Genomic DNA, 15672 nt, shown 5'->3' with positions numbered 1-15672 from the left:
TTCTGTTGTGGCATGGGAACTCTTACTTGAGGCATGTGGGATCTAGTTCCCTGACCAGGGATGGAACCGGGGCCCCCTGCATTAGGAGTGCAGAGTCTTAGCCACTGGACGACCAGGGAGTCCCATCACCCAGTAACTCTTAGTTACTCTCCATGGGGTCCATGCAGTCCACGGGATTGCAAAGAGTCAGACATGACTGAGCAACTGAATTGAACTCTCCGTTGAGGTCTTGTGAAAATTCCGTGGTTACAATAATGAACGTTCACCCCACGCTTATTGTCTCAACTATATCAAAAGATTATCAGGAAAGACACCAAAATGTTAACAGTGATCATTTCTGGGTAGTGGGGTATTGATTCATTTTTTGATTTTTTTCGTTATCTTTCAGGCTTTCAACAAACAATGAGGGCTGTTATGCTTCTTCATCAGAAAAATTTATCTTTAAATTTCAGTGTGAATGAGCTCCTGAAGTGTATAAACATCCTGAATATGTAAAAAAGAGGTCAATTTAAGAGGAAATATTTCAACATGCTTTCATCTGCTTTGCTTCATTTCCAAATTTTCTATAGTGAATAGGCTGCTTCTACCAAGGGAAAGAGTACACCTCATTTAAAAACTGCACTATCCACCTACCCTTTTAACCTTAAACCTAAGTTAATTTGAATGATGGTTTCCTTAGAACTGACACTTCTCTCTCTGCTGTATTAGACTGTAGAAGAAATACTTGAGGTTTTAGCTTCAGTCATATGCCAGAATAGCTATTTAAATATTTTTATACCTTACTGTCCACCAGAACAGCATTTAGTTTGTCTATGCAGGAGATGGGGAGGAAGCTCTAAGGATATTTGAATATGTCACCATGTAAGTGGTTTAGGTTTTACTGCAAGAACGTTCATGTAAAGGAGTGCCATTTGCATGAGTCTTGCAGCCAGAGCAAGGATAACACTCCTATGTGCTGTCCAGACCAGTTCAGACTGCCATGGACATGCACACTCAGGAGGGCTCTAGCTTCAGTACACACACACACACACACACGCATGTGTGGTGAGCCCCATCCCAGTCCCACTACCCATCCCCTGCAGTTGCTTTTCTCCCTTGCCTTCCACTCTTAGAGGTCAGACCCACTGCCCAGCTTGCTTCTGCTACCACGGGGTGTGTGCAGGGCTGTGGCATCCGTGTGTGGGTGAGCGAGACCCATGCCAGCTCTGCTGTCTGCCCTGCTGCATCAGGAGTGAGCTGGGCTTCTCAAGGACTGCCAGGTGTGACGGGTTAGCCTGGCAACGTTCTACTCATTTAATTTCTTTTCTTTCTTCTTGAAGACAAGTGCCTCTTTCCAGTTCTCACGAGGTGACAGCCTTTGGGAATAAGGGCACTTGGTGTGTGCACGGCAGAACTTACTGTTGGTGGTAAAGATGATCTCTCCCTCCTGAGGGGCGGGGTCTGGGTCCTGGACGACCTGCAGGGCTCCCACAGTCCGGACAGCAGGGTCCAAAGTGACCGAGCTTTCGTTTACGGTCGTGTCACTTGCGCCTGTGATCTGGTTGGTGGGCGGACCTCCCAGAGATCCCTCGTAGTCGGTGGGCAAGTCGTCTAGGCAGTCGGCGTTGGGCTGACAGGAGCAGAAAAGGACCTGTTCTTAGTGGACATCATCAAGTTAGGGATGAGATGTCTACAGCCTCAATATTTTGTCCTGCCGGAAACTAAGTCTTTTACTGTTTCTTCCTGAATCACTTTATTTAAAGACATTCCACAATATAGTTCCTGTAATTACCATGAAAACATCTTCCAAAATTTTCTTTCCAAAGTCTCTGTTTAGATCTAGAGACAAGGTTTTAATTCCAGGAGTAGTAATATCCATACATTAATAAAATTAGTTAAGGGGAATAATATGACATTTATTTATAATAATAGCTCTTCCTTATATATAGTGTTTACTTCTCATAATAGGAAGTAGATGACAGCCTGATAATTTGCCCCAAAGACCCACATGTTGTTTGCAAATGAACTAATGGCATGAGAGGAGAGACAGAATAAGACTCATTGTGAATTGTTTATAAGAGACACACACATATATACAAACACACACACACACACAAAAGCACAAGCATTTGTTGTTAGCATAAGCCAAAAAACCAGCTGGAGAAAAAAGTCCTATTTGTAGAACATACAATTGATCACATATTTATCAAATTCTCTAAATTAAAATCTTAAAATTATAAAACAAGGGTGAGACCACCCAGTGTAATTACCCACTCACTACAGGACTCTTGCCCCCACCAATCCTTCACAGCTCCACTTGAAACATATAGAAATGGGGGGCTCCCTATTTGGTAAGGCAGCCTGTGTCACCAGCTTTGTAAACTATTTTCTTACTGGACTATCTTACAGTCTCACTCTGGTTATAGTTCTGCTGGCTGAAGTGGTATTGAATATATGACTATCTCCTCCGTATGACTATGACTATATGAATATATATATATATTCAACTATATATTGAATATATGACTATGCTCTTCCATAAGCAGCTTTTGAAAAATGATTTTCAATTGTTCTGCCCCTGCCCAAACTCATAAAAATTATTTTTAAAGGCTGGGGGGGTAGAGAGATATGATCTTGAGAAGTAGTAGGAATAACTACTTATCATTTTTTTTGCATCAGTCTGAACAGCAACATTGCCTTGAGTGATGACAATGACACGGCTTTGTATCCTTAAAGGCTTAGATAAGGAGAATCCTGGGTTGACACTGATTGAATTAACATCACAAAGACCAGATTGGGTGCAAAGTTTAAAGAGAAAATCTACAACTCATGGACTCACTGGGAGCACAAAGCAAGGAATTCAACCTGCTAGACTCCTGTGCTGGATTTCCATTCTGAAACCACGTCTCCTGAGCTCCATACCTGCGTTTCCAGCAGTTGGCTGGAAATCTCCATCATCCCACAAAACCCTCAAATTCAGCTCCATTCCCTCATCCCTGTGTTCTCTTTTCTTTCTGCTTTCTCAATTTCCATTGGCAGTGAGTCAATTCATTGAAATTCGAGTGGTCAAAAGTCAACTCACAGAATTGACCTACTGAGATGACTGGACACGAGCAGGTATGTTCTGAACACTTTTCACCCCATTACCAGTCTCCCCATCTCCCTACAGTTTCTTCCACAGTATGCTCCATTCTCCACTTTCTCACCAGAGTACTTAAAAAAAAACATAGGTATGATTTTTTTTTTTATCCCCTAAAGAATGAATGATAAGCTCCTTACTATAGCAAACAGGCAGTGTACAGTCTGGCCCTAGCCTACTTTTCTGGCCTTACCTTCAGCCTTTGGAATATATCCACTATTTCAGTGCCTTAGCATGTGCTGTTCCTCTACTCAGGATGACGTTTATCGCAACCATCCCCTTCCCCTCGCCCAGGCCAAGGGTCAAGCTTACCCTGGTGAACTCCTACTCACCCCTCAAATCCCAGGCCAAAATGCGTCTTTGCTGAGTGGTGCTCCCTCCCAAGTAGTCACCTTTGCTACGGTAACTTTTCACATTTCTCCAACTCTGTTGAACTCATCTGTTACTGTGTTTGTCTCACTCTACTAGTCTACAAGCTTTTTGTTTTTTAATTCCAATTTTATGGAGATATAATTGGCATGGAATATTGTATTAAAGTTGTACAACGATTTGATACACGTACATATTGCAAAATGATCACCACAATAAGTTTAGTTAATATCCACTGCCTCACACAGTTACAAATTTTTTATTCTTCTGATGAGAACTTTTAGAATCTACTCTCTTAGCAACTTTAAAAAATACAACACAGTGTTGTGAACTAGGGTCACCAAGCTGAACATTATATCCCCAGGTACTATTTTATAACTGGAGGTTTGTACCTCCTGACCCCCCTCACCCAATTTCACCACTCCCCGCCTCCCACCTCTGGCAATCACCAGTCTGTTTTCTGTTTTTATTCCATGCGGATTCCACATACAAGTGAGACATAAGCTTCTTAAAGTGAATCAACTACACTGATCTTGAATTCTAAGCCCTCACATAGTGCCTGACAATTATTAAGTGCTTGATAAATGTCAATTGGGAAATTTTATGTAAGTCTCAGTTTTTTGCTCTGAAAACCTGGGAATATTAGTATCTGCCCAGATCTTAGATCAATGAAGGGAAGATTTGAGAAAATACTTAAAAAAATTCAATTTTTGTGCAAAGCTAAAGTATACCTTTGAAGGGTAGCAGAATGTGCAACCCCAAAGTATGCTACTTTGGCAAAAAGATTGTTTTTCGTAGAAACAATTGAGAAGTAGGTAAAGAAAGGCTCTCCCCACCTCTTGTCTAAAAGCAGAACATAAATTTGTAAGGGTGTCTCTCTCTTCTACTAGGAAGAGGACATTCTCATCATCAGCTGCTGGGTGATTTTGACACCAAAATGGAACATACAACAAACCTGACTGACATGCCCTTATCTGCCATTGGCTCCCCCATATACTTAACTTTCCACAATTTGCTGCCCTAGAAACTCAAAGTCCTTTCCTTTTGTCTCATCACTTCTCTAAAAATTTCTTGCTCTTTTTTTTTTTTTTTGGCTGTGTGGCATGGCATGTGGGATCTTAGTTCCCTGAGCAGGGATGGAATCCATGCCCTGTGCGTGGGAAGGGTGGAGTCTTAATCACTGGACTGCAGGGAAGTCCCTATTGCTGCTTTTTGAAAATGCTATATAAGCTGAAGTTCTAACCAGCTCTGGGAGTCGCTCATCACCAAGTGCTGCTGTGGCTACTCATGGCTCATATACTGTTTGATTTTCTCTTGCTAATCTGTCATTTATAAGTCTCATTTATAGGGACCAGCTGGTGAATCTAGAAGAAAAAATGACTTTTTTCCCTCCCCTATTCTATGTAAAGATGCTCGTGGGCATGTCCCGTTGTGTAGGGGTAGCAGGGAGGAGTTCCCGGTAAGGATACTGTGCCGGTTGGTCTTCCAGCCATAAACGTCTGAATGTGACCATAGATGCAATAACAACTGATATATTTTTCAAAATGTTGACTTTGCTTGCTGATCATGTTCCTGCTTTCTTTCTTTTTTTCTTTTTATGAAATTATTTTTATTAATTTTGATGCAGCATGTTCACTTTTACTTTGTGGGCTAGGAGGAACAGTGTTATGTTTTTAAGAGAAGGGACTAGAGGAAAAGAGAAACAGTGGATTAGCTCAGGGAGACTGTTAGTGAGAGCAGGCATGAATAATTTGGCTTAGCTATAGTATTAATATTTAACAGACCAACCTTACAGAACCTCACGGTTTATATCAGCTCAAAATGGTTCATCAAAATAGAGTTATATTTTGAAAAGAAAACCACTTTATACACCACTAAGAGAAATTACAGTCATAATGTTTAGTAAGAGATGTCAAAAGCCATCTGTAAGTGAACAGCATATAGGTATTCAAATTCAGGTTAGCAGGGTAACTCCTCAAATAAACCAACTGCTGAATAGTTAGGGACTAGTGAACACAGCAACTCCATGGGACTGTCTATTCATTAACAATCATCCTTCATACCAGGATAACAGTGAGGGAGACAGTGCTTGCTGGGATAAAAAAGGCCTGTGTTATATGGTGCCTTACCAGAGTGCTTAGTGATGTGTTCTGTCATTCTGCAAAGACACCCCTAAACCTGACTGGAGAGAAAGGAGGATGAAGCTCTTGAATGTAGATAAAGGGATGAAAATGCTCTGACAATAAAGGACTCCCCCACCCACCCCTTTCAGTTCAGTCTTTTATTTCTCTTGGCAAAATATAATGGGAAAAGATACCATTGTGATGGGAATTTCACAATCCATGAGCCTCGCTCTCATTCTTTAGCTCGTTTTAGAGAACCTCTTACAAAAATGAACACGTCCCCAGCCCTAAGCTTCCCACTTGTATTTATTTGCCTTAGCGCACAGCAGACACAAGACTACTCAGTTAAAAACAACAGAAGAAAGACCCAAATCAAACACAAAACCCTATATTTGGACGATCCAGCGGATCAGGATTATAGCCAAGTCTTTGGTGAATGGACATTCCTCAAAGGAGAATCAGGGTGAATTTCATAAACACCCCTCTGTGACTGGCAGCCTTCCCACTCTGAAGGCCTACAAAGCCACAAACATTTACTGAGCTCTAAGCACGTGTAAGGGATCCAGAGATGAAGGACCAACAGGCACCAATTATCAGAGAGGCTGACAGGCTCTTTTCAATTTTCTTTGATGAGGAAGAAATGGAGCACAAGGAGTTTAAAAAAAATTATAAAACAAATTCTTTGAGCTGCATGAAAAGGGTTTCAGTTAGCTATAGGAAGTTTTTCCTAATTGAGAAGGCTGTGAGCCTGTCCATTTACACGATGAGTTCTAAGAATGGAGTGAAAACATCCTCTCTTTGGTATAATGTAAGCATGGTACTACCATGCTTAAAGGTTTGGAGAACAGCATCCCAAATTGGTCCCTGATCCAGACTTCAGTACCATCCTCCAGGACAAAGCACCAGGGAGGCATGGGGGCAGCCATATGCCTCTGTGCTGCATGAGAGGCAGCCTGCATGCCTGCCTTCTTCTTCATAGAGGACGTTCTGTTCTCTGGGGCCAGCTTGGGTGGTGTCATGTTCCTATTTGACTGGCCTTTAAGAATCCTTGGCAAAATCCAAAGATGCTACTGACTTTTACTTTTTTGCAAGTGTGCTGAGTAAAATCCTATCCAGACTGGACAAGAAACAAACTGTGGCCAGGATGCCAGACTGCTAAAAGTTAAAATGTTATTCGATTCTGGAAAGAAGCCCAAAGGCCACCCAATAATTCCCTTTTAAAAACAATGATTAGCTGTATTCTTGAGGCATTTACAATTCTCAGATATTTACAAGGCCTGCAGAAGTTATACTTTCCCAGAAAAAGTCTGGAGTGGAATGCTATTTAGTATGAACTGTAACCACTGGGGGTGGTTTGGTTTCATTGTCCTGACCGAGAAGCCCTGGGGTTAAAAACTGGGAGCTTTGGAGATATCCTTAAGCAACAAGCCCTAGGTTAAACGATGTAACTGTCTACCTTTAACTGCGAACATGTTAAAGATTTTAGAACCCAAAGACACACATACACACATGTAAATACACACATACATACATTTCCCTCCTCCCTGGTAAAAACCAGTTAGAGCCAGATATGTGAAACATGCAAACAGAGAGTTAAATTTTCTAAGTCATTAGTATCTGATAGAGATGCTGGTTTTTTTGCTCATAGTTCATGTTCACTGTCATTGATTTTCACCTTGAATTTATTATGAATTGACAACACTGGTCTGAAAATTTAATGCATTGCCTTTTAAAATCTAACTCAAAGCTACAGTCACACAAGTTGATTTGTGTTTGGTGTACTGAGTGTAAGAAAAAAAAAATCAGCATACAGCTGGCAGAGGCAGCTGGTACAGGGCAGAAAATTCAGCCAGTCCATGACCTCATGATGCTTCAGGTGTACTCTGTGCAACAGTCACTCTGATCTTCCTGGGATAATTAGCCTTTTGGCATTAAATAAAGCCTTTGATAACTGAGCTGATCCTTTCTTCTTCAGTGACATCTTGGGACTTTAAAAATTCTATTTCTTCTCTGCCATGAGTAGTGAGGAGTGATGAGAGGGAGGCTGCAGCAAAGCGGAGCAGGTGAGAGGGAAGAGGGTCTCTGTATCCTGCTGGTCTAGCTTCTCTTAGACGGCACCTATGCCGTTCTCACATCTCTCCGCAGCCCTTAGGTCTGGTGGCCTGGCTTGCTTCCCGCCCTCGTGACAGCAGCTGGTGTCTCACAGCCACCAGCCCATGGCCTTCACTCAATATGAGCCCGGGAAAGTCCTTCCCTGGAGCATCAAGCCAGCCTGCTGGGGGATGTTGTGTGCACTGGGTGAGAGACTGAGTTTGCTAAAACATGTAACTGAGGGAGCCAGCTTGATGGGAGTGGGGGAATTTAGGGCTTCTGGCTCTGGTTTCCTGCTCTCTCAAGCTCTTGCAGATGTGAGTTTAGCAGAGGCCGCCGAGCCAGATGCCCAGAGGCTGACCTCTCTGCCCCTTGTCCGGAAGAGCTTGTCTCCTCTGGAAGCTGGGCGATGGAGGGGGAAGCGTGGCGGCTGGGTCTGCATGAGGACGGTGCAGGTAAATGACAAGAGAGTGTCATCAGCATAGCCCTGGCCTCTGCTGGGGTCCGACCCGCCGTCACCCACTGCAGCCCAGAGGAGGAGCCCGTGAGCTGCTCAGGCAACATCTCGACTCACAGACAAAACAACAAACTCGGTGGGAGGGTCACGATGTTCTCAGATGGAGACAAAGGGAGAGGAGGAATGTGTCCAGATGGGAAAGTGCTCCCAGGGCCTCATCACGTGACACCGCTGCTCTGGGGTCGAGGGGACACAGACAACCCGGGGCGCTGTTTTCTCCCTGCTGAGTGGGAAATGTGGAGAGACAGACACGATGAGGCTGTAGGCTGTACTGTGCTTACCGGGATCCCTAGGGCTTTAAGAATGTTCATCTTGCACATGGGGCAGGTGCGATGGTCTAGGAGCCAGGGGTCAACACAGGACTTGTGGAAAAGATGCCTGCAATGAGAACCATACATCTTAGCGTGGCGGTAACTGCGGAGAGCACCGCGTCCACTCCAGCCCGGAGACTCGTCCAGAGTCATGCACCGCTCAGCGGCAGAGCCAAGACTCCGGGACCTCCATCTCCGAACACCCGGGCCAATAATGCTCTCTGTTACATCTGTGGTCATACAGTCAGCATCTGTCTGGCTCCCGGGAGGGTCATCTACGAATTGCAGCCAAGACTTCGAAGTTTCAGAAAAGACAGAGAACGTAGAAACAGAGAGATGTTTCTGGATAGAGAGACCCTTGAATGGAAAGAAGGCAAATAGGTGAAACTTGCACAAACCCTTCTGGGATAACTTGACAGTGGCTACTTTTAAATCAATCCCAAATGTCTTGTCCCACCATCAGAAGAAAACCACAAAACAGAGCCTCATTTCCATTGATATTAGGGCAACTCACAAAAGGCAGAAGAGCTCTTGGAAGCAACTCACAGCACAGGTGAGATTTTAAGCTGTTATGACCGGTGGCTGTTAGGTCAGAAACCAGGTGAGCGGTACCATAAGCTTTACTGTTCAGCCTCACGTGCCCACCCTCAGGAGCCTTCCTCTGTGTGGCAGGATAAGGGGGTGGCATTTAGTAGGTATGGGGGTAGAGGCTCCTAACTTCCTCTCAACTTGGCTCACAGGAGCCCACTCAGAGATATCAGGGGCTGTCTTCTCATGGAAGTCTCACGAGACTCCAGACCACAGGCAGAAGTAGTCAGAATTTCCTGCCTGGGGCAAGAAGAGAGAGAACCATCTGTGTTAAGTATGCGGGCATCCTTAGGACACACCACCCATGCTTGACTCCTCAACCTTGCACCATTCCTGGAATCCTTCCAGATGCTTCCCTCATTCTTGTGAGCTATTGTTCTAATGATCCTAAGAGTTTTGTGTCGGAATGCTTTAGGCTCAAATGCTTACAAAGGACCTCTCAAATCAGAGAAGAAGCACTGCTTCTGAAAGTGACATGGAGAAGAACCCATGTGCCATGGCTGGGACTGGCAGTGTACAGGAAATGATCAAACTGGGGATTAGGAAACAGAGAGGAGCCTTGTTTAGATGCCCTACAGATTCCCTGATTAGAAGAAAACACATCACATTCATTCATTGCTTTATCCGTGCATCCATCTGACAAGTAACATCTGCTAAGAACTGTGTCCTCGCTGGGAAATCTGCACGATAGTGATTTGGTTCCTTTTCTTTTGAGAGTGTAACAGGAGAGGCAGACACTAGTAAGATAGAAATAAGCTACTTCATGAAGACAGTGCTATATACCTCATTAGAAGAACATGGTGTTAGCAGAGGGTGGGGGGAGCTTGTAACTGGAGATGGTGGATGCACATAGAAAGTTTCCCTGATGACATGCTGAAGCTCAGACCTGAAGGTTTACACAGACTTGGTCCACATGAAGGGGAGCGGGGAGGAAGAGGGTCTTCTAGGCAAAACGAATGGCTTGTACAGAAGCCCCGACCTGGGCACAGGAATGCACTGCATGTCCCAGTGCAGCAGTGGAATGAAGGGGCTGATGCTGGACAAAGCATCCTGTACCCCCCACCCCTGGGTTCGATCCCCGTGTTGGGAAGGTCCTGTGGAGAAGGGCATGGCTACCCACTCCAGTATTCTGGCCTGGAGAATTCCATGGACAGAGGAGCCTGGCAGGCTACAGTCCATGGGGTTGCAAAGAGTCAGACACGACTGAGCGACTAACACACTCACACTTTCTGTACCCCTCACCCAAAGCAATGATCAGCCTCTCTACGTGCAGGCTCTACATTCAGAAAACAAGTTCCTAATCTAATTGTGCTCACTCACTGGTGGTGTTCCTGGTAAAACGGCAGATATTCTGGTCTCTTTGACTGTCCCTGGGAGGACAGGCTCTGTGGTGTTTCCTGCACGTATGCTGGAGACAGAAAGACAGCAGGGCCAGTTAGCTGTTTTAAGTCCCCAAGTCTCCTCTGCCTCATCTGTAAGATGAAGATATCCATATTCCTCCCTGAGTCTGCCAGACACAGGAGCCAGAACTTACCACCCTAGGTGATTTCTCGCTCTGCACTGGTCATTCTTCCATCTCCTCTGGGAGGGTCAGTTTTATGTGTCAGATTGGTTCGGCTATAGTATCAGTTATTCAGTCAAACCCTAACTGAGGGTATTCTGCAGATGGGATTCATACCTACAATCTGACTTTATATACAGTAAGTCCCCTACATACGAGCCTTCCAGCTGCGAACTTTCAAAGATGAGGAAGTGCATTCCATCCACGTCAGGGGTGAGTGAAATTGCAGACTGCCTTCCATTTGCATTAGTTGAGTACCTAGGCTAGCTTTGTTGGACTTACGAACAAATTGGACTTAATAAACAGGCTCTTGGAACAGAACTTGTTTGTATGTAGAGGACTGATTTACTGTAAAGGAGATTATTCTAAATAATCCAGGTGGGCCTGAGCAATCAGTTGAAGAGCCTTAAGACCAAACAAAACTGGTTTCCCCGAGGAGGAAAAAACTGCCTCAAGATGGCAGCATCAGCCCCTGCTCAGCGTTTCCAGCCAGTAGACCTGGCCTTCAGATTTCAGGCTTCCCAGCCCTATAATCAGAAAAGCCAATTCCTTGGCTTTTATAGTGGGGTATAGTGGCCATCTGGAGAACTCTGACTGGTACATCCTAAAATGAGACTGTAAGCTCTCTGAGAGCAAAAACTTTCATTTGCCTAATTCACTGGTAGATCCCCAGCAACTAGCCCACGTTTTTGGCACACAGATGATGCGTCAGAAATATTTCCTACATGAATGGATATTTATCAAAAGGCTGGCCCTGCTCACTGCCTGCTCAAGGCCATCAAGTCCATGAACGCTTTCTTTCTAAACCTTTTCCACCTTCATTGCCTCTTTTCTCCTCGCTGTGCTGCCCCCTCATTCGTGATCTCATTAATTGTTGTAACAACATCAGAACCGCTCGCCATGCCACCAGTCTTTCCCTGTTCCTTTCATCCCACTCATCCTTGCCAGATTTATCTTCCTAAAATAAAGTGTTAGCGACGTCACCCTCTTGTTCGCTCTGTTCTGGGCTAGGAGCTGGGTACCGAGATGAATAAGACAAGGTCTCTTCCTTCAAGGCAGTACCACAGTGCTGCAGAGGTTCCCTGGGAGTTGCAACAGAAAAGGTCATTGAAAGGCCACTCTCTGGGATCCACTGTTTTCTGGCTGTTTGATCTCAGGCAAGCCTTAGCTCTCCAAGACTTTAATCCTTTTCCCAATCAAATTTTATTTTATAGGTATGGAGTTTGTGAGTGATCGAGTCTGTGTGTGTGTATGAGAGAGAGAAGAAATAAATAACGCCCATGAAGCTTAAATCATTAAGTCCTGGCCCTCCTTAATTGTAAGCTACCATTCATCCTATTAATACCACTATTACATCTTGTTTTTAGATATTATGTTATCACTCTGATTTCTACTTTAAACTTTCTAATGCTAAATTAAAAACTAAATTAAAAACTAAATCTAACTGCAAATTAAAAAAAAAATCAAACGGAGAACTAAGGGCAACAAAAACAGTGTTGAAATGATACATAGGGTGATCATGGTGGTTATTAATGCATACTCATTAACTAACATTCATTTATTCCTGGTACCATATTTCTTGGGTTGGCCAGATAGGAAGACTATATTCTTATAATTGGGATTGCAAAACAATCTTTTTTTCCCTCTCATATGGAAAGAAAAATAGAAGTCACTAGACTAAATAAATAAAGGAATAGGGAGAAAATCTGGAGTTTAGCGAAATGCAGCAACAGTTTAATAAACATCTCTAAGGCAAAGTCTATCTCAGCTCATCCTGTCTGTAAGATTCACAGCAGGGCGCTGTCCCTTCCCATGCTTTAACAAAGACTGCATGAGAAAGTACACAGAAAGGAACAACAGGATGATAATCTGTCTCCTAACAATCCTGACAAATGAGAAGTACAACTGACAGTTGACCAAAACACCTCTTCTTCCTTATTCACCAAAGAGAAATGCACACTTTATAAAGAGGGCTTCAAAGCCCTGACGAAAGATGATGGCAACTGCATCACAATGCTGAGATGATTATGAATAAGATAATCATGTAAGTTCTCAATTTGGGGGCCAGTAATGACAAACCTTTGCTTAACTTGTTTCCACATCAATTGATTCTCTTTTAATTAATTTTTTTATTAAAAATTGTTTTTATGGAGTATAGTTGATTTACAATATTGTGTTAGTTTTGGGTGTACAGCAAGGGTAATCGGTTAGACATACCCATATATCCACCCTTTTTTTAGATCCTGGGGCTTTCCTTTTGGCACCAATGCAAGCTGTTTCGTTCCCCTTGATGAAATAGTGCTCAAAGAATGCGAGTCACTCAGGGACCACAGAATCCCATTCTTCTAGGCAATGTGTTTAAATAAGATCTATCCAGTGCTTCTGTTGTTGCTGTTCAGTCACTAAGTCGTGTCCGACCCTTTTGCAACCCCATGGACTGGAACCGGCCAGGCTCCTCTGCCCATGAAATTTCACAGGCAAGAATACTGGAGCGGGTTGCCATTTCCTTCTCCAGAGGATCTTCCCCACCCATGATTCTATGGGGAGTTAAAATGTTTCTCCAGAGCTTCTGAATCTTCTTTGCAAAGTTGTTAATGAGTGAAGAGTCAGTGTTTAGTTAATAAACATGAATTTAATTAATAAACAATATCTACTGGTTACTGAAAGCTACCTAGCATATTATATATATTAATTCACAACAGCCCTATGAGGTAGAAATTACTATTCCCATTTTATGGAGGAGGAAGCTGAATCTGCTTAAAGTAAATTCTCCAAAGAGCTAATAAACTGCAGCTGCTGTTGCTGTTAAGTCACTCAGTCGTGTCCAACTCTGTGACCCTGTGGACTGTAACCTGCCAGGCTCCTCTGTCCCTGGGATTCTCCAGGCAAGAATACTGGACTGGGTTGCCATTCCTCTCTGCAGGGTAAACTGCAACACCAGGACTCAAACCCAGTCCTACTCTTCGTATATGGACCCAAATCTACACTCTATTATCCTTCCTCGCGGCACTGAATTGTCATGAGCAAGACAGGGGAGTTGGAGGAATTCAAAGTTTTATCCTTTCTCAGTGTATGTTTTGTGCTCCAGCTTCAAGAGGGCAGTAGCCCAGTTACAGACTGTTAGGGACTGAGCAAAACCAGTGGAAAAGTCATCTGCCTTACGTGTATTCACTTGGCTACAGCAGAGAAACGCTGTCAAATATTGGCTTCATCTGATCTACACTCAGCTATCAGTCTGCTTGAGTTTATTCAGGAAGATGGTAAAACTGGTCTCAAAATGTTCTGTTCTCCCTCATTCTCCATTGCCCAATAAATCTGGTAAAGGTTATTTGGCAGCTCTGCACAAATTTTCAGATTCTTATCATGAAGCTCCACAGAAAGAAAGATCTACTTTTCCCGAGGCTCTTCCCAATGTGGTCTGGTTTCTCTTTCCAGCCTGAGGTTTCTAAAATACAAATATATCACTCCCCACACTGGAAATGCTTCAGCTACTCCACTGCCTACAACACAAAGTCACAGCACAGAAAGAAGGCTCACTCCGTCTGGTCCTTGTCACATCTTCTGCTCCACCCCCATGTTTCCCCCACATTTTCACCGTAACTCCGGAATGTCCTTCTCAATTAAAAATTTTTATTCTGGTATGGCAAACCTTGCTCATAATTCAAGCAAGTCACAGCTCAGATGTCCCTTCTCTTCCTTGAACATCCCACCCTTTTCCTCCAAACTCTGCCAAGGAGAGTTGGTTTCTTTTCTTTTTCTGCCTACTCTGTTTTCTTACGTATGCTGCTGCAGCCGAGTATATGTTCCAGTTTCAGGGACTGAAGAACCCTCCTTAGCTTTGTGATCTCTGGGAAGTAATTTAAGTTGCCTGTTATTCAGTTTCCTATGTTTTATGACAATGTCCTTTAACTGACAACACTCTGAAATAATAGTTCGCTATAACCCAACAGAAGGTTTTTACTATGAGAGAAGGACAAAGATCACAAACAGCAAATGAAGCTCAAAAGTTAGCAGAAGGAAAGAAATAATAAAGATTAGAGCGGAAACAAATGTTAAAAAGACAACAGAGAAGATCAATGAAACTAAGAGCTGGTTCTTCAAAAAGATAAACTAAATTCACAAGCTCTTAGCTAGATTCACCAAGCAACAATGAGAGAGAATCCAAAGAAATAAAATAAAAAATGTAGGAGGTGATGTTACCATTGATAACCTCAGAAGTACAAGTGATTATAAGAAAATATTGTAAACATTATATGCCAACAAATTGAATAACCTAGAAGAAATGAATAAATTTCTAGAAATGCAGTAACAGAATGAAGGATAAAAGTCAAATAATTGTCTCAATAAATGCAGAAAAAGCATCTGACAAAATACAACATGTATGAGAAAAACTCTTAACAAAGCAGTTATGGAGGGAAAGTATCTCAACATAATGAAGGCCAGACATTACAAATGCACAGCTAACATTATACGCAACAGTGAAAGCTGAAAGAATGTCCTCTAGCCACTTTTATTCAACATAGTATTGAAAGTATTAACCAGAGCATTTAGACAAGAAAAAGAAGACATCTAAATTGGAAAGGAGGAAATGTACTATTTGCAGATGACATGATATTATATATAAAGCACCCTAAAGACTCCTTCAAAAACTGTTAGAATGCATGAATTCAGTGAAGTTGCAAGATACAAAATCAATGTTCAAAAATATGTTGCATTTCTATACATGAATAACAAACTGTTGGATATAGAAATTAAGAAAATGATACCATCTACAACTGCATCAAAGAGAATAAAATATTTAGGAATAAATTTAACCAAGGAGATGAAAGACTGCATATTGAAAACCATAAGACACTACTGAAAGACCCTGAAGAAGACACAAATAAACGGAAAGATATTCCTTGCTTTGGACTGGAAGAGTCAGTATTGTTCAAATTGCTCTCTATAACCCAGAGCAAGTTATAGATTTAGTGCAATCTCTACCAAAATTCCAA

At 42.8% G+C, this 15672-nt stretch overlaps 1 protein-coding gene across 5 annotated transcripts in view; it reads right to left on the bottom strand.

Moving 5' to 3' along the window:
• Positions 1-15672, bottom strand: part of RNF150 (ring finger protein 150) — a 281991-nt gene that overhangs the window by 50476 nt on the left and 215843 nt on the right. For all 5 annotated transcript variants that reach the window (XM_070769076.1, XM_070769079.1, XM_070769077.1 and 2 more), the window contains exons 5-6: positions 8500-8596; positions 1399-1609 (exon numbers count right to left, since the gene is read on the bottom strand). In XM_070769076.1, coding sequence (XP_070625177.1) covers positions 1399-1609; positions 8500-8596 — 308 coding nt within the window. The remainder of the gene's footprint in view (positions 1-1398; positions 1610-8499; positions 8597-15672) is intronic.

The sequence above is a fragment of the Bos indicus genome, chromosome 17 (genome assembly GCF_029378745.1).
Source record: "Bos indicus isolate NIAB-ARS_2022 breed Sahiwal x Tharparkar chromosome 17, NIAB-ARS_B.indTharparkar_mat_pri_1.0, whole genome shotgun sequence".
NCBI lineage: Eukaryota > Metazoa > Chordata > Mammalia > Artiodactyla > Bovidae > Bos > Bos indicus.
Note: the sequence above shows the minus strand (reverse complement) of the source record. Positions and strands in the feature narration are given on the sequence as shown.